General features: G+C 50.6%; 1 protein-coding gene across 1 annotated transcript; it reads right to left on the bottom strand.

The window, feature by feature from the left end:
• Positions 1-5375: 5375 nt before the first annotated feature.
• Positions 5376-14862, bottom strand: VEGFA (vascular endothelial growth factor A). Its single transcript, XM_009331111.1, has 8 exons — positions 14853-14862; positions 14333-14529; positions 12453-12529; positions 12008-12040; positions 11698-11844; positions 9310-9381; positions 8024-8155; positions 5376-5749 (listed from the first exon to the last, which is right to left on the bottom strand). The coding sequence occupies exons 1-8, from the start codon at positions 14860-14862 to the stop codon at positions 5728-5730; spliced, it is 690 nt and encodes a 229-aa protein (XP_009329386.1). The 3' UTR covers positions 5376-5727.
• Between the last annotated feature and the right edge of the window lie 2554 nt (positions 14863-17416).

Raw genomic sequence — 17416 nt, 5'->3', positions numbered from 1 at the left:
GCTTAGGAGAGCCAGACGCCTTTCCCAGCCCGGGTCCCACCACACGACACGCTCCAAGCACAGAGCACACCAACAGCTCCCAGAATAGCTGGCAAAGGAGGTGTCAAAGTAACGCCCTAGCTGAAGCCCTGCTGTGCCGGCATCGGCCTTGCAGCATAGTGCCTTCCCACTGCTGTGTGCACCAGGCTTGGCCAGGAGATGGGCAGTGCGGGGCGGGCAGCAGAGGTACCTGGCTACCCCTCCCTGATGCGTGCTGCCAGCAAACTGCTGACATCTGAGGGGGGACCTGACCCTTGTCCCCTCTGTGGTGCAAAGCCCCCATAGCCCTCCCAGCTCCCCGAACCAAAGGGAAAGCCTTCCCCAAAGCTGTGGTCAGGCACTCTTCGCATTCCTTTCACACCCTCCTTAGCTGCTGGTGCAAGGGATATCACCTCCCCGTTCTTATCCACAACTCACCACCTCCTACGAGATAAGGGGGGGACTTGGCTGGAGGTCCAGGCACGAGCGCCTGGTCCCTCTGGGATGGCCGGCAACTCAGCAGCCCCGTCGTGCTGCAGGGTGTCGGGTACTGTGGGGCACAGCGGGAGCCAGCAGCTGCCTGTGGGGTGGCACAGTGCTGTGGGGCCACGCTGGCCCAGCCCCAAACGGGGCACTGGGAGCAAGCATGGTGCTTGCATGGACCAGGACTGCAGACCTTGTGCTAGACAATTGGGATTAGCCTTGTATTTCAGGCGTCCCAAGCACAGAGAGGCTCTCCCCACGCACACCGCATGGTCTGGGATAAAAATACCCATCTCACTACCAAAGATCATGCGGGCAGACAGTAGAGGACGTGTGGCCTGTGGGACAGATTTCCTTTGGGCTTCCAAGGTCCTTCGTGGGACCACGCTGAAGGACAGAAGCTTTACAGGCATTTCGAACAGGCGTTGCAGGTGGTGGCAGAGCCCAAGTGGAGCCTGGCTGACTTATAGACCCGATCAGCAGCATAAGACATTAGCAACAAGGGGTTAAACCAGCTAGCAGGTGCCAAACAGGAAAGACAGAAGGGGTTTCCAACTAAAAGCACCCTTTTCCCATTGCTGGTGGGGATTTCTGTCGTGCCTGCCAGGGCACCCTTTTCTCCCTCTTAAGGTGCCTCCGCTCTTTGAATCTCACAGAATAAATGAAGCAAGCACAAGGAAAGCACCAGCCAGCTGCCTGATAGGTAGCATTTTAATTAGCCAGCCACCAAAATGTGGACGTGACCAGAAGCCTTTGAGGGAAAGTTCTCGTGCGCAGGGTGAAAGGCTGCACACTGAGATCAGAGCGCCAGCCTGCAAACCTGGCCTCGCTCCATGCGTCCTCGCCTCACCTCGGGATGGGGCACACGTGAGCCAGGTGCAAGACACGGGCTCAGGCTGAGCAGGGTGAGGGGCAGCCACACTCCTGCATCCCAGCTCCTCCAAGAGCAGGGTCCTCACCCATGTGCAGCCTCTCCAGCTAGGCTGAGCTCCCCTCCAACATCGAGCCGCGATCGCTCTCCTCACAAGAGGTGACACCCCAGCCATACCCACCCTGGAGGATAAAGGAGAAGAGCTGGACAGCTTCCAGGGCCCCAGGTACCTCATTCAGAGCTGGCTTGGGCAGGTTCTCGCTGCAGTGGTTTGAGGCAGCTGCCTCGGCTCTGCTGCAGCCACATGCAAGCAGATGTCCTACTTCTCCTGAGCCCTCAGAGGAAGGAAAAGGGAGGGGTGCAGCATGCTCTACTCCTCCAGGCGCCAGGAGCAGCCAGCCCAGCTCACCATCAGCAGGCAGTGTTTGACGTGTTGCGACTGACAGTAGGGACCCGCTGCCTCATCCGTCCGGGAGACCTGGTTTCCCTCACGCTGAGATTTCACATCCAGCTCAGCCCAGGGGAGCAACACTGACCTGCCGGTTTCAATCTTTTCAATTTGCTGACTTGTAAACATTTCCCAGCTCACGCAGAGACAATGCAGGTTTACTGAAGATAGGCTTGCTGTCTTTGTTGCATTGCACAGCCGTCTGCGAAACAGCCCATAGATCCTCACAAACCAAAAGCCGGTGATGAATACACAAGGGAAGCAACTCCTTGGGTTCCTCACGCAGCAGCATCCATGCACGGCCCCGCTCACCTTCTCACCTCACCGCTGCACTCCACAAGATGTTACTGAACAAGACGAACGAGAGCCTCCTCAAGTACTCATCCTCTTTCCTCCACTCTGCCCTCTGCAGAGGCTGTGACTGCAGATCCACCTGTTAAGCTGCCTAAGTCCGCCCTAAATAAAAGCCATATCCTTTACCTTCACAAGAGCAGGACCGAGGCAGCCACGAAATCAGTGGTCTGTATTAACCCGAGTGAGTCGCCTCCCAGACATCCAGGAACATCCTGTACGCTCCTTTCCAGCGTAGCCAGACGACTGACACGTGATACACTCACCTCCATGGCTGATGAGGAAAGGACACCGCTTCCAAAGAGCTTTTCCTCCCAAAGACCCCAAAGCACATCACAAAAGGTGCAACGGTATCAAGATCCCTCACGAAGTGATGAGCACAGTCGAGAGCTGAACAGTTCTTTGTTCAACGTCGGCCAGGACGGCGAGGTCTTGCTGAGCCATCGCTGGCCCCTGGTTACACACACGCTGCTGCAGCTGGAAACACCGAGTCCATTACCAGCCAAGGGCAGGCTCGGGGCGTTACTTTCATCTTGGATTGTAAGCTCCACCAGGATCACGGCTACTCGGGCCTGTGCAGCGCCCAGCACACGGGGCTTGGCTCCTGACAAGGCGGAGGCAGGGTTGGGACCATCACCGCACTCCTTGGCATCAGAGGCTGGGAAGGAACCCTGCAGTCCTGCCCCCTCGTTCCTGCCCATCAGACCACCCTCTTCTCACTGAGCGGGGAACTCGGGCTGAGCTCCACGCCAAGTATTTTGGTGCCTACCTCCCATTCGTTTCAACGGGCTTTAGGTACCTAGATGCTTTTGGAGGCTCTGAGCCCAAATCCAAGAGTCCGACTGGCAGGTTGCTGGTGCCCTGTAGCCTCCAGAGGCAATGCTGGAGGGTCTGTTACACAATGGAAGAAAACCAGGATGCAAGGCAGAAGGAGAAGGCAAAGGAAATCAAGGTCAGAATTAAATTCTTTAATACAAAAAAAGTTTGTTTCTCCTCGTCGTCGTCGTTTTTTTAAGATATATCTGTAATTTCTTTGTTTAAAAATAAATATGTACTAAGGAATATATTGAAAAAATTCACTAGACACAATATGTAGTGTTAATATCTTTTTTCCCCGCAATTATTACAGATAAACAGTAGCACCAATAAATAAAATGATAACAAATATTAAAATTAAAAAGGAGAGAGATTCAAGATGTAGAATTTTCTATTTTTCCTGTTTCTTCTTTTTACATATATAAAAAAATCGTAGCGTCTATTTAATCCGAATCACACATATACATAAACATATATATATATATACAAACACATAGCCAAATATATATATAGTATGTAGATGTATATCTAACCCTTGTCTCAATAGGAATGTGTAGGGGTAGGTGTTAGAGAAATTAATTAAATAACTGCCCATAACATGCTACTGACTCTGCCAACAATTGGGGAGAGATGGGATGGGACAACAGGAAGGTTAAATTTATACACAACCAGTACAAATAAAAAAAAAAAAAAAAGGAGGTACGGCTTATAAATAGTTGAAATTAAATATTAACAAAGAATACTGAAAAATCCCTACTCTTTAATTAAATTATCTGTTTAATTTCTAATTTAAAAAGGGATATTAAATAAGTATATAAAACACTTTCTCTTCCCTCCCCCCCATCGGAAGCCTCTGTCTTGCGCACGATGCAGCATGAGTATTATACATTGCAGATGCAAGCACCCACCCGCGTGTTTTTTCTCCTTCTCAAAGCCATCAGTCGGATGGGGAGTTCCTAGTGGTTAGTAGTCGCTTGTTGTGAGTCTCGTTTTTAGACTGTCTTGTCTTTTTGGAAGCTTTCCATGTTGTACATTATCAGGCGTTGAAAATTCAATTGCAGATGATGTTTGGCAGCATTCTGACACAGACCGAGTACCTTTTTGATTATTATTATTATTAATAATAATTTTAATCACAGAACTAGATTATATATATCCACATAGATGTACAGACACGCTTTCGGGGGGTGTGTGTGTGCACGCGTGTGTAAGGTGGGTTTCACATACACCACAGCGTATATTGCAGATACACACATAGCCAAGATTCTCAGACACGGCTTAGGGATTCCGGCTGCCTTCACATTTGATTCCCCAGCCCAAGATGTGGAAAAGCGGCCCGATATTTACAGCACGTCATTAAAAAAAAAATCTTGACTTTCTTAAGGGTCATTCACACTGGGCACGCAAACTGAAGGCAGCAAAAGTTGCTTTCTTTTCCCCCCCTTCAATCTTGGCATAGATTTTTTTTTTATATATATATATGTATAAAAATAAATATATATATATAAAAAAGAGAGAAAAACACAAACATACATGCACACAGACACAAATGCACACATTCACATACACACACACACACCCACACACCCCTACTGTGTATATACTTTTGATTAATATCCCTTTCCAGAAATGTTCCGTAAGCATCTTGGATGCTCTTGAGTGGCAGCTCTGTGCATGAAGAAAGCAGTCAGTGCTGAACAACTGTGTGGCTATGCACCGGTCCCCATCCTTGCTTCAGCACACTGTAGGCCTTGTGTCCTTTTGCAGCCACCAAGGGCGGGAAATCTAGACTCCTGTGATACTTCCTTGAATGGAAAGTTAGCGCGCATCAGCTGCCCACCATCCTTAAGAGAAGCCAGCATGTCTCTCTGGCAAAGTTTCTATAGCGAATAAAGTCAACGCAAAATGTACACTGACATCCCATGTCCCAGCAAGGCAGGCAGGTTATGAGACGAGTAAGGGCGAAGGTTGGGGGAAGAGAGGGGAGGAGGAATCCTTGATCACGCAGACGGCCATTTCCTTGGCCTTTGACCCATCGCACCCTAGGATGCCGCTCTTTGGAACTCCCTGCCCATCCTCTCCATCACCTCTCCTCCCTGTCCCAGGCAAGGAGGTGTTTTGTGGTACAGCACACTCTACAGAGAAACAGCGGAGGCCGCACAAGTCAGTTAGAGTTAAGAAGTTTACACCCAGCGCTTCTACTCAAGTCCAGTCTTAGCTTGTTTCTTATGCCCCAAGTAGCCCGCTTGTGTCCACAGCAGTCGAGTATTATCCAGTGAAGACACCAATAACATTAGCAATGTTAAAAAAAATAATCAGTATATATATATATTATATATATATGTGTGTGTGTGTGTGTGGTTAAGATATACATATATGTATATATAGATGTGGTTAAATATATATACATATATATATATGTATATGCATGTATACACACATATATATGTATGCATGGGAAAACCCATCAAATACACCCCTATAGTCTTCCTGGCTCTGTTATTTAGCAGCATGAAAAGAAAAATAAAGTAAAACAGTTCAAAACCCAAAGGTGAATTCTGTGCGGCGGGTGCCTTGGGGAATGTTCCTTCCGGAGTCCATCGTCCGTACTGAAAGTGCTGTGCTCTACCGATCCTTCATTTTTAGGGTTCATTTGGATTAGTGTTTTGTTTTGTTTTTTTCTGTCCAGGCGAGAAATCAGGCTCCAGAAACAGGGCTGTTCCCCCTTCTTTTCCGCTGCTCACCGTCTCGGTTTTTCACATCTGTCAGAGAGGAGAGGGAAGGAAAAAAAGAGAGGAGGGGTTAATATTTGTGATGGGGGTGCAAGTAGGACAGGGAAGGGAAGGAAGGGAGGTGGCTAATGTGTTTAAGAGCACATGGCGTTAAGACATGGCATGACGTCACTGGTGGGGTGAAGTGCTGTGCAGATGGGGCAAACCAGCTGAGAATCTTGACCCATGAACGGGCTGATGAACTCTATTCCCCCAGGCTCACCTAGATGGGGCGGCGGGGGATACTGGTACTGGGGGTAAATTTAGGAGCAGAATCAGAGGCGTCCTCACAGATGAGCCGAGTGTCTTGTTTGCACCCTCTCACACCATGCACACACAGATAAACACAAACACACAGAAAAACAAGGCTAAGCTATGCATGCAGAAAGACACACTCCCTCAGCTCTCCACCTAGCCTGCTGTTTGGGTTGGAAGCAGTGCAGACAACAAGGCCTCATGCAGGCAAGAAGGTGAAAAGGAAGAGCCTCTCATTCCACTAGCTGCCAGGAGCAGGGGTTAGCACCAGAGAACAGCAGCAGCAGCCTGAAGAAGCAGCAGGAGAAATGAAAATTTACCCTCCCCTGTAGGGCCCAATTCTAATTCTACAAGAAAGAGCATGAGGAACTTGAGCTTAACCAGCTTTTTATCTGGAAACTGATAAGCCACCCACTCCTATGATTCCTTCCTATCTTTCTGGCCAACACACCAGCTCTGGAAACCTCCCTTAGTGCCCGTTATCCACCATAGAGAGGGACTAGTAAGAGAAACTAGTAAACCCCTTCTGCCATCATGACTTCTTTGGGGTATTGTTTGTTTTTTCTTTGTATTTGTGACTATTTTGCACCCTTCAAACTCTGTAGGGTAATTTCCAGTTATTCTGGGGTGTGGGAAAAGGCCAAAGTCAGGTCTGGTCTCACGCTTCAGGAGTTATGCTTGCTGGGAGAAGTTTAACTTCAGAAGCTGCTCTATTCTGGCCCCTCCATCAATTACTTTCCCACTGAAATTACAGCACCCCAGAAAATTCCTCTGTATACAGAGCAGTTTTCACCATGCTGGCAGTGCCAACGCCTCTCTGGTTTGGGCACAAAGCATTTTCACACCTAAAGGAAGCACTCGCTACTTGTAGCAGCCTTAGTCACCTAGCCAATTACAGGCAGGCAAATGGAGGCAAAAGGATGTCTCCTCTTTCAGGACGTAGCCACAGAGGACGACCCTGGATCTCTCTCCCTTATTCTCTCCCATCCAGCCACTGCCATTGCAGCAGTCTCTTGACAGGAGGAATCTCCTAGATCTCTGTGAAAAGGGCCTGAGTTCAGAGTCACAGTCAAAGGCTCGTTAGCAACCCCATTTCTATGTCTCCCTCTGGACAGGTAGGATGATCCCACACCAGAGATGCACACGCAGCTGGTACGAGTCAAGAGACCCCACTGAGTTCACCAAAGCGCTCGGGTGAGAACCAGGAATCACTTTCTGCACGTGTCTATGCCACAGATGATGCGTGACAGAGAGCACTCAGATGACACATGCACAGCATAGATCTCTGAACAAACACTAACCACACAGCGTCTTTGCATCTCCCACCTCACACCTGAAATACAGACCTCTGCCTGTCTTCACCTAGAGACAGACTTAATCCTGCTGTATCCCACGTCACAACCCTGAGTGCAGCCCCTCAAACCACAACTCTGGCCAAGACATGGACAAGGAACTGTGAGCATAGTGCAGGAGGACAGGGTGCTCTCCCTGGCTTTTAAGAACAAAGAGGCAAAGGAGAATGTGGGGACAGCCTCGACGGAGGCTCCTGGCCTGGCTTTCTTCACTCTGCACAAAGCAGAACGTCCACAAGCCGCGTAAAAAGGGCTTGGAAGACAGGGGTGGTCGAACCCTAGTCAGCTAAGGATTTGTCTTTGTCCAACAGTACACTCAGAGTTGCATACAGATTATATACAGAGATACAGAGGGCTAAAGACCCTCCCCCTGGCTACCTCAGCAATATGAACTCCGTTATCTTGTTTTACGGGAAAGGATACCATAGATACAAACGCCCTGTCCCTGGGAGCCGTCCCCGTCCAAGTCCTGACAGCACAGCTGAAACGCACAGCCACCCTTCGACACAGGGAAACTCTGTCCTCATCTCAGTTAGCCCCTCTGCCCTCTGGCCCACGTAGGACAGAGAAAAGAAGTCATCATTAGCACTGTCCCCCCTCTTTCTCTTTCTCTCTCTTTCTCTTTGTGTGTTTCTCTTTCATCCTTCAGGACACAAACCTGCAAGTGCGCTCGTTTAACTCAAGCTGCCTCGACTTGCAACGTGAGTCTGTGAATTTGCAGGAACATTTACAGGTCTGGGGATCTTGTACAAACAAGTGCTTTCTCCTCTCTGAGCAAGGCTCACAGTGACTGCAAAAAGGCAAAAGGAAAGATGTCTAAGCTACAGCGCTTCAGCAGAAAGAAAATACACATGCAACACCCTAAACATCAAAGCAATCCCCTTGCCCCCTCCCGCAGCCCCCATGCTGCCCACTGGAGCGTCGCGGGCTGATGGATTTTCCAGCAGCACCCCAGCAGCCCCAGGACAGCACCCCCTTGCATTAGCGTAAAGAGAAAGAAAACAGGCTCTCTGCACAGTATTCACAAATGCTGCATTGGATCCATCGGCACAGGGCAGAGGGAGGAAGAAGGGGAAAGCAAGGATGGGAAGGTGAGAGTTCCCAACCAGCTATTGACGTATCAATGAATGGAGTTCTCTGAAGTGGGCTATTTGAGTAGAAAGAGGCCAGCAGCTAAACGAGTTAAATATACAGGGTCTCTCCTCCCCTGGAAAGCAGCTGGGCTCCAGCATCACGTGCTTACCCCTGCAGCTGGCACTGTCCTCCTTTCTGTAAGCCCCATCCCAACCTTGCCACCAAGGAGTCTCCTATGGAGGGGCCATGAATTTACAATGCAGAATTCTGTGAACCACGGTGAGAGAGGCAGAGCGAAAGAGACAGAGAGAGAGACAGGGAGAGAGAAGCCACCAAATCCAGCAGAGAAAGAGAGGAAAAAAGAGAGAGAGGCCCCCCCAGTTCCCCAGCACCCCCTCTCCAGCTTCCCACCATCCCACCTCTCCTCTCCGCCTGTGACTCCACCAGACACGCACGCACACGCGCGCACGCACGCACACACACACATGCACGGCAGATGCCAGCCTGCCTGTCGCCAGTCGTTGTAGCAGCGAGGGCACAAGACGAGTGGGGGAAAGCGGACGACAGAGTTGCAACCGGAAGGCGTGGAAGAGGTGCAGGGCGCTCGCCCACCCACCCGTGCTCTTGTGCCTTGGGAAAATGGTGATTATTTTTCGCCACTGATGATTAGAGAGAGCCAAGCAAGCTAAAGCCACCTTCCCTGAGATACCCTTAGTGCCAGAGCGGTGCCACCACCAGTGCTGCCCCTGCAGAACCTGCAGCCCACCAGTGACCAGGAGGGGAGGGTGAGATTTGAGTGAGCAGCAAGCAGGCGGATTGGTTTGGGGAGAGGGAGGGAAGAGAGTCTACAAGCAGAGGACACAAACGTACAAGCTGGGTGGTTTGTACCGGCCTTTCTTGCGCTTTCTCTTTTGACCCTTCCCCTTTCCTCGCTTTGATTTTCTGGAAGAAAAACAAAAAAACAGAGAGAGAGAGAGAGAGAAGGAAAGAAAGGGAGAGAGAGAGAGAAAACGGAAGAAAATGCAAGGAAGAAGGAAAAAAAAATACAGCCATGTGCCTTGCTGGGAGGGGGGAAGCACATGAGGCAGGACTGGAGGTCAAGTCCTGGGGCCAAAGCACAGATCTCCACCTCATACACACATTCACCGGCCCTCCTGCGCTCCTGCCAGCAGAGCAACCAGCCTGCCCACAGCCATGCCAATGCCAGGGGACTCAGCAGAGACCACCTCCAGCAGGGCTGCTGCCAGCAGAGGCTGGCGCCTCAGAGGGGCACCTGCCCCCTCCAGAGAGGGACAGTGGGAAAGGGACAGGGGGTGAGGGGGAAGGAACAGAAAGCTTCGTGAAAGCATCACGCAACCACAATGAGTGCAGACAACCATTCCAGGCAACAAGCGTGGGCGCACGCTGACTGACAAGAGGCAACCTGATGGGATGGGAGCAAAGGGGGTCTGGCCTCAGCACCCTGCAGACAAGGGGAGAGACCTGGTCTATGCAGCAGTGCTGTGCAGGAGAGGGCTATCTAGCTCGAAGGCTCTGCTCACCCACCCCACCTCCTGCCTGTGGTTCAGAGGACTCCAGGAGACCTCGCTGGATGCCTGCTAACATCCCCTCTGGCAGCCTCCATCCTGAGTACTGAAGGGGAAAGAGGGAGGCCTGACATAGTCATGACACCCAGGAGATAACCAGCAGGCAGCCGTCAGATCTTCCCTCCTTTCCCTCCCTCCCCTCGCCTTCCACATGGATCTGCCAGAGAGATGAGTGGACAGAGCCAAGGCACTGACTCTCTTCTGAAAAATTCACCAGTTACTCCTGACTCTTGGGCAGGAGCTGGGACAGGCAGGGGCTAGGACATGCAGGCCTGGACACTAACCCTGGATCCCTACAGGCCAGTGAGACCACAAGAAGGGAGGGAGGCTGGAGCCTGCGCTGCTCCTTGAGCCACGTTAGCACAGGACCAAGGGAGAGACATGCAAGGAGAAGGCCCTAGGCAAAGCACCAGGGCCTGTCAGGCAAGTGAGCCCCAGCACTATGGCAGTTCAGCAAAGGGTCCCTCATTCCCTGGCGCAGCCCACCTCGGGAGGGAGCTGTCAAGGGGACATGGGGGGACAGAAAGGAAAGCATCATAGGTGTTTCTTAGGCCCTGTTCAAGTCGTCTCACTGGAACGAGTGTCAGAGCATCAGCTCGCTCCCAGCCTCTGCCCTACATGTCAGGAGTCACAGGGAGGCGGTGAGGGGAGGAAAATCGACCTGAAGGGAGGAGAGGGGCACCAATATAACAGGACTTTCAATCCAGCACAAACCAAAGCACATCAATCTCTCCCATCCCTTCCCTTCCTTCCCCAGGGAGTGCAGAACCAGCGAAGAGCAGGCAAGATGCTGTTAGAAGAGGAAAGGGAATGCAACGCAGTCCGGGCTGGCTGCTTCACCCACACCCCATCCTCACCAGAGTTCACACAGACCCAACTCTCGCACACCTTCAAACCATAGAGCCACGCAAACCGACCATCCCCAACACGGCCCTGCACAGAGAGGAGTGTTGGCTGCATGCAGCCCGATGCAGCCAGGAGCAGATTTCCAGGGAGAGGAGAGGCTGGAAAGCAGCTAGAAATATACAATCACTAGGAGAGGGGTGAAAGAAGTTCTCTCACTCTCCCGCTTGCTCTCTCTGTCTCTGTTTCAGCCTCATCTCCCAGTATCATCTCCCCTTCCTCTCCAGCTCCACACCTCTAAATGGCAGAGTCGCTATCCCAGCCATGTGCAGTCCAGTTGACCCTCTCGCCCAGAGAGGTCACTCTTTCTTTTTGATGTTGTTCCACATTTTGTGATCGTCCCTGCGACTACTGCAGGACGAGAGCTTATTTCCCTACTTTCCACAACCTTTTACTTCGGGGAGGAAGGAAAGGGAAGGTTGTGCCTTAACCTCCTTCAGGCGACCAGAGCAAATCCACCAGATTGAAAAAAACTCTCACAAAAGCTTCCACCAAGACCCGGCTAGGACATCCACCTCCCTTTACACCCTCTTGGGCCCCCACCCAACCAAAACCAGCATCACATCCTGCATGGCATCAGTCCTGCCTCCACCAGGCCTCTATTGCCACCTCTCCTTGTAGCCAGCAGAGTTCCTACCCAAGCTGCTGTGAAAGAAGCCAGCGAGTACTCACTCAAGCAGCAAGAAAAAAATTAATAATAAAGAAAGGCAGCGATTTGCAGTAACCAGAAACACCCCAGGAAGAGGGAAGGGAGACTGGGGGGCTGCACCTTGAATCCATTCTGGTAGGACACACACGACGGGACTTCCCTGACTCGGGATAAAGCATTAGGAATGACTGCCATGGCCGTGGGTCATGCAAGCTCCAGGTCTGGGGTATGAAGGAAGGACCATCAGATCTGGGTTTCTGTGCCCACCTGGAACGGATTCAGAGTATCGCCCCATGCACTACCATATGTCATTTCCAAAAACACCTTCTCAAAGTGAGTATCTCCAACCAAAGAAAAGGGCAAGGGGCAGTGGGGAGAGAAAACGCCAACCAACCACCAAAAGAGAAAGGAGGAAAGGCTTCTCACTTACTTTTCTTGTTTGTTTTTGACATCTTTCTTTGGTCTGTGGGGGAAGAGAGAACAAAGGCCTCATTAGAAGGGAGCTTACCACACATGCTTCCAGTATTATCCCCAGTTCCCACCAAGTCCAGGGAAGGACATGTACAGCTGGCATTGCAGGATGCCCATGGCACAGGTTAAGTGGTCCTTCTCAAAGTGTTTGCTCTCCTGTTGCACCTCGCTGGCAGCCAGTGCCAAAAGACCTCAGGTTGCAGGCTAGCATTGTCCACCTGTGATATCTAGAGATGGAGGAGCCTCGCCAGCAAAGGACTTCATTTCCCAGGCTCGGCCATCCCACTGCAAACCAACTGAGGAGACTGCAGAACTCTGGACAACAGTCCCAACCCAATGGCAGAAAAAAGGAAAGGCTCAGAATAAGTTTATTGCAAGAGGAACCAGTGCTGCTCCATTCTCACCTGCAGTCACATTTACTGTGCTGTAAGAAGCTCATGTGCGCTATGTGCTGACTCTGATGGGGTTTAATTCTCATGATCTGGAATGAAAGAAACAGAGAGGGTCACTGCCCATTCACTATTTATATTCACAGCTCCAAATCAGCCTGCTGCGTGGCAAAGCATTTGCACCCCAGGCGCTCCTGGGAAGAGCATGGCAGAGTTTGAGCTGGCTTTGAGGCCCCATTCTCCCAGTCAGGGAAGGCCTTTGATCACAAGCAAGCAGCAACACCAGCCTCGTGCCAAAGCTCTGTTTGCTCGTGCATGCAAGGTGCCAGCACTGGTGGACTGCCTTGGAGATAGGCATGGGAGAAGGTGTAATACCACGGCAAGGTTCTCACTGAGCCATCCCTGGTCGATGCTTAAGAGACATAACCGAGTATCCAGCCTGCTCTCAAGTAGAGGCATGCTTCAGTCTCTAACACAAAGGCCCAAAGCAAAAGCTCCATATCCAACTTCTTTTCCCTAAGCCACCGCTCCTTCCCAGCCGACATCTCACTTTCTCAGTGACTCGACACAAAATAGATCTGGTGATCGGTGCTTAAAGCAGCCCTGCAGAGCCAGACATTGCCCATCCTCCAGCCCCGTGTGCCTCCAGGGAAGTTATATTGGAAGCTATGCATGCCTTGTCAGTCTCTTAACCCAGAACCTGAGAACCTGGCTGGACCACTAGCTCTAACATTTGCACCAGAGATCTGCTCAAGTGCCTCTGACCCTTTACAGGCATGTGGGCATACCAGCCAAAAACTGTAATTCAGCAAGGAATGCTAGGAAGAGAACCACCCCTAGCTACACCATGCTAGTAGGCTCTGGCCCAGGCTGGAGCCTGCAAGTGGAAAAGCAGTATGGGGAACCATGGAAGGGCACAGACAGGTTCTCCGCCAGAGTTCAAACACAGCTCAAATGACAAATAAAAGGAGCTTGCTGGTAATCACATAGTCCTGCATGTCTCTCATCCATATCAAAAAGTGATGGAAGTATTTACAGTGGCCATTCAAGAGGCTGCGGAACAAAAGTAGGTGAGGGAGCTATGGGATAAGCGTAATGGACACCAACACCATTGTGGACACAAGCTGGGATCCAGGCTGGCAAACAAGGGCAGTGACAAAGCTCTCTAAAGCAGCACTTGCATCTTCCCCATGTGCCCAGCCTTTGTTATCATGGTCATCTCTGTCTCTTCCAAGGAATGAATTCAGCAGCCTCCAAACAAAGGAGGAGGATGCCCAGAGGCAGAAAGGCTTTTCCACTTGACACTGAAGCAGTGTGTTTCTTAGAGCCCCTTTCCACCCCTGCTGTGCCCATGTAGCTAATGACCCAAATCCCCTGCTCTGTTGGTAAAGGCTGACCTCGCATGCCCTCCGGGAGAGAGTACTGACAGGCTTTCCCCCTTTGCACTACTCAGCTGCCTTCAGAGCAACAGCTGTGTGGACCAAACGCAGAGTTAGGGAGGAGCAAGGGCCCAAGGAGTATCTTCTTTGGGGCCTCAGAGAGAACAGCATCAGAAATGCTCCTTTGCATTCTCTAAGCATGAAGTGTTCCTTTGCTGAAATGCTCCTTTGCATGCTCCTAGCTACTGTATTTGGGCACTTGCAAGGTTAGAGCCAAAAAACAGATTCTCCTCTTAGCCTTGAACAGAGATAGGCAACTCGTCTTTTAACCCTGCATGGTGTAATGCTGGGCACAAGGGTCAGGAGAGAGGTCAGCCCTCCTGATCTGAGAACCTCCAGTTCCCTGGGGTAGGCTACTCTTCCTCTGAATTAGCTGGGAGCTGGGACTTGAGGTGGCTGTGATGGCTGACCTGCTTCCTCCACCCAAGCATGCCAGCTTGCAAGCTGGGCCCTCACCTCCATCGTGACGTTGTACACATCCACAGGGACACATTCTAGGCCCTCATCGCCGCAGCAACCCGCACATCTCATCAGAGGCACACAGGATGGCTTGAATATGTACTCCACCTCATCAGGGTACTCCTGGAAAATGTCCACCAGGGTCTCAATTGTCCTGCAGAAGCTGCGCTCGTAGACTTCCAGGAATTTGATAACTGAAAGGAGGAATGGAGGGAACAAGTTAATGCAAACTTAGCTCAAGAACGTCTAGTGCTTTGCCCCTTAAAACGAACCAGACAGTTGCAACACATCTACCCTATGCTCTTCACTAACAGTCTTGCAGGCCTAAGTCCTTTGTCTCTGCCCTACGTGCGCGCGCGCGCACACACACACAAATCAAGTGGGGAAGAGAAAGAGACAATCTCTTCCTACCACTGCTTCAAGGCAGAGGCAAGATAGTCAAGAGAGCCTCACTTATTTGCCTCCCTGGCACCATGATGCATCCCACAGGTGCCTCCTCCCCAAACCCCTTCCCCACTATCCCCCATACTCTCGGATATGCTGTCACTAAGCATGTTAGTTCAGCCAAAAAGCACCTGAGGCTGCAGTTGAACTGCACTCTGGATTAAGGCCCTTCACCAGTTTGCCTTTTACCTGCTTTGAAAACAGCCAGTGGATGCCCCAGTGGTTTTTAGAAGGCAAGGGGATAAGCCAGAAGCATCCTTTCTACAGACCTCGGCACAGAGACACTTCCGAGAACAAGCAGAGGGTTCTGAACCATGCATCCACGTATCCTCACTCTTCCCATCAGCTACCTCTTTTGCCCATGCAGAACATCCACTTCAACAGGCCACCTCAGAACCACAACAGCACCTGCTACAAGTCACAGCCTCCACGTCTCCACACTGACCACCTTCCCAGACCAAGGAATCAAGCCACCCACTGAAAGATTCAAAGCAAGCCCACAGCACCCCCAGGATTAACTAGACCATATACTTGGCTACTGAACCACAATGAGGTAGTGTGGGAGGAGGAACAGGGTGGATCTTTCATTATCCCCTGCCTTCCCTCTGAATGAAGCAAACACTAACTGCTTGCGATCTGCACTGATTTCACAAGCGTTTCTCAATGTTTCCCAGTCTCTTGCCAAAGCTTCGTTTTGCTGCTTGGTCAAGGGTTGGAGAGATTTAAAGAGATGAGAGATAGGATAGATAAGTACACACGCACAAAACCCAGCTGCTAGTACAGTTCTGCAAACAGAGAGTACCTGGAGCCCTCCAGGCCTCTTAGCTCTACCAGCATGCAGGCAAAGGAGGATGTCTCAAATGGAGCAGAGGATAAGAGTACACACGAAGAGATACTACCTGCCCCACGCTGTTATGCATTATAATGATCCACCTGTACAGTATGCAGAGTCCTACAGCACCAAGGTTGATAACCAAGTGATAAGCACAAACTGCTTGCATCATGGAAAAAAATGGTCTCCAGTAAGCGTTTCTGAAGTGCCCTGAACTTGTGACAAACTGGCATAAAGGTTACTTTGCCACAAAAATGCAAAAGCTGCAGGGCTTGGAGCTCACAGCCCGCAGTTAATTGTTGAAAGTTAATTCTAGGTCATGCAGAGCTGACAGTGCCACAGTGCTGAGAATGGGTACAAGAGGGGAGGAGCTTCCATCCAGGGAGTTTGAAGTGTCAGAGAGCGTGAGCAGCTATTAAAAGAGAAAGTGGCTTGTGAAAGGGAAATGTAGCCTGGCAGGCATGGACTGCTTGTTGGTATTCCTCGTCTAGAAGACAGCACGTTTCTGTTCCTTGTCCCTTTCCTTCCTCTTCCCTCCTCCCCTAACTGCAGCATGCCTCCTGTCTGTTCTCCTATCTTGTCTGCAGCTACCTCCTTCTTCCCGTTCCCCTTCGGAGTGACCTTAGTCACCGCCTATGTTCCAACAAGTTGAACAATTTAGTATGTGGGAAATTCTGCAGGCACAATGACAGCCACTGAACTGCACTGTTGATTATTCACGCTGTGCCAGCAGAAAGGACCCAAGAGCTCCAGCAGTAAAGGCACAGTTCTGGATAAAAATGCTTACAGACCTAGGTCAAGGGGAAGGAGGGAAGAAAAGAGGGAGGGAAAGTGGCAGCTACCTGTGCAGATCAAATGCTGCCCACTGCAGTAGTCTGGGGCATAAAGAGGCAGAAACCGAAACAGAGTAGAAAACTGAAGTGAAACTGATTCATGTCTGCCACGCTTTCTAAATGTTTGCACTGCACAAGCAGCTGGATTACACCAGAGAATCTGGACTACAGATTGGTCACAAAACAGCACATTCAACTTCTTTTGCAGAGCCTTTACTTTCATGGCTGCGCCCTGATGACTATACTTGCGATCTGGGAGATCTGACAGGATCAAATCCTTCCCATAAAGAATTGGGGAGGCTTTGCCTTTACTTTAACATATGATGATTTTCCAAAGTCTGAATCAGCCTCGGAAAAGGAAATGGGGAATCTTTCTCCAGCTGCCAGTCAGAACATCCTGCCACAAAAGGCGTGTTGCCTTGATTTTGCTGGACACAGAGCATTCACACAGGGACTGTGCAATGCTCCATAGTTCATTTGCACAGTTAGCACCCAAACCGGAGCACATGACTGAGGTACAGTCATCCTCACAGCAAAGCCCTGCCCCTGCTATGGTACCTACACTTATTCCTATGTACCAGGAGTCATATTCCACACTTTGCCGGGCTGATTCAGTTTGTGCTTCCTTTCCATTGGTTGTGTCAGGGACGGAAGAAAGTCTGCCTTTCATGGGGAAACATAGGAAGGTCACTGAAGGACTAACACCACTTGGCCTGCTCCCTTCCTGCAATTTGGGCTTCAGCCCACGTTAAAAGTTAATCCCGCATTTAACCCACACCCCTACCCTGCAAAACACCTCCAGATTTGAGTCAGAGGTTCTTCTTTGTGAATGGAGGGGGAAGTAAGGTTAAAACCCAGTCAGGGCCCACATTAACTCTTCAGGGCAGACATAGCCACAGCAGGCAGGATTAAGTCCAAATTTGGAGCAGTCGAGTAGGAACATGCTAGACTAGAAAAGGAGTATGTCTATAA

The sequence above is a fragment of the Pygoscelis adeliae genome, unplaced genomic scaffold, assembly GCF_000699105.1.
Source record: "Pygoscelis adeliae isolate BGI_AS28 unplaced genomic scaffold, ASM69910v1 Scaffold218, whole genome shotgun sequence".
NCBI classification, from domain to species: domain Eukaryota; kingdom Metazoa; phylum Chordata; class Aves; order Sphenisciformes; family Spheniscidae; genus Pygoscelis; species Pygoscelis adeliae.
Note: the sequence above shows the minus strand (reverse complement) of the source record. Positions and strands in the feature narration are given on the sequence as shown.

What these genes read in the sequence shown, in the direction of transcription:
- VEGFA (XM_009331111.1), bottom strand. An exon ending in TGTACAACGTCACGATGGAG is followed by an intron (nt 12,530 to 14,332) that starts GTGAGGGCCCAG and finishes CTTTCATTCCAG; the next exon opens with ATCATGAGAATTAAACCCCA. An exon ending in GTCAAAAACAAACAAGAAAA is followed by an intron (nt 11,845 to 12,007) that starts GTAAGTGAGAAG and finishes AATCCGTTCCAG; the next exon opens with GTGGGCACAGAAACCCAGAT.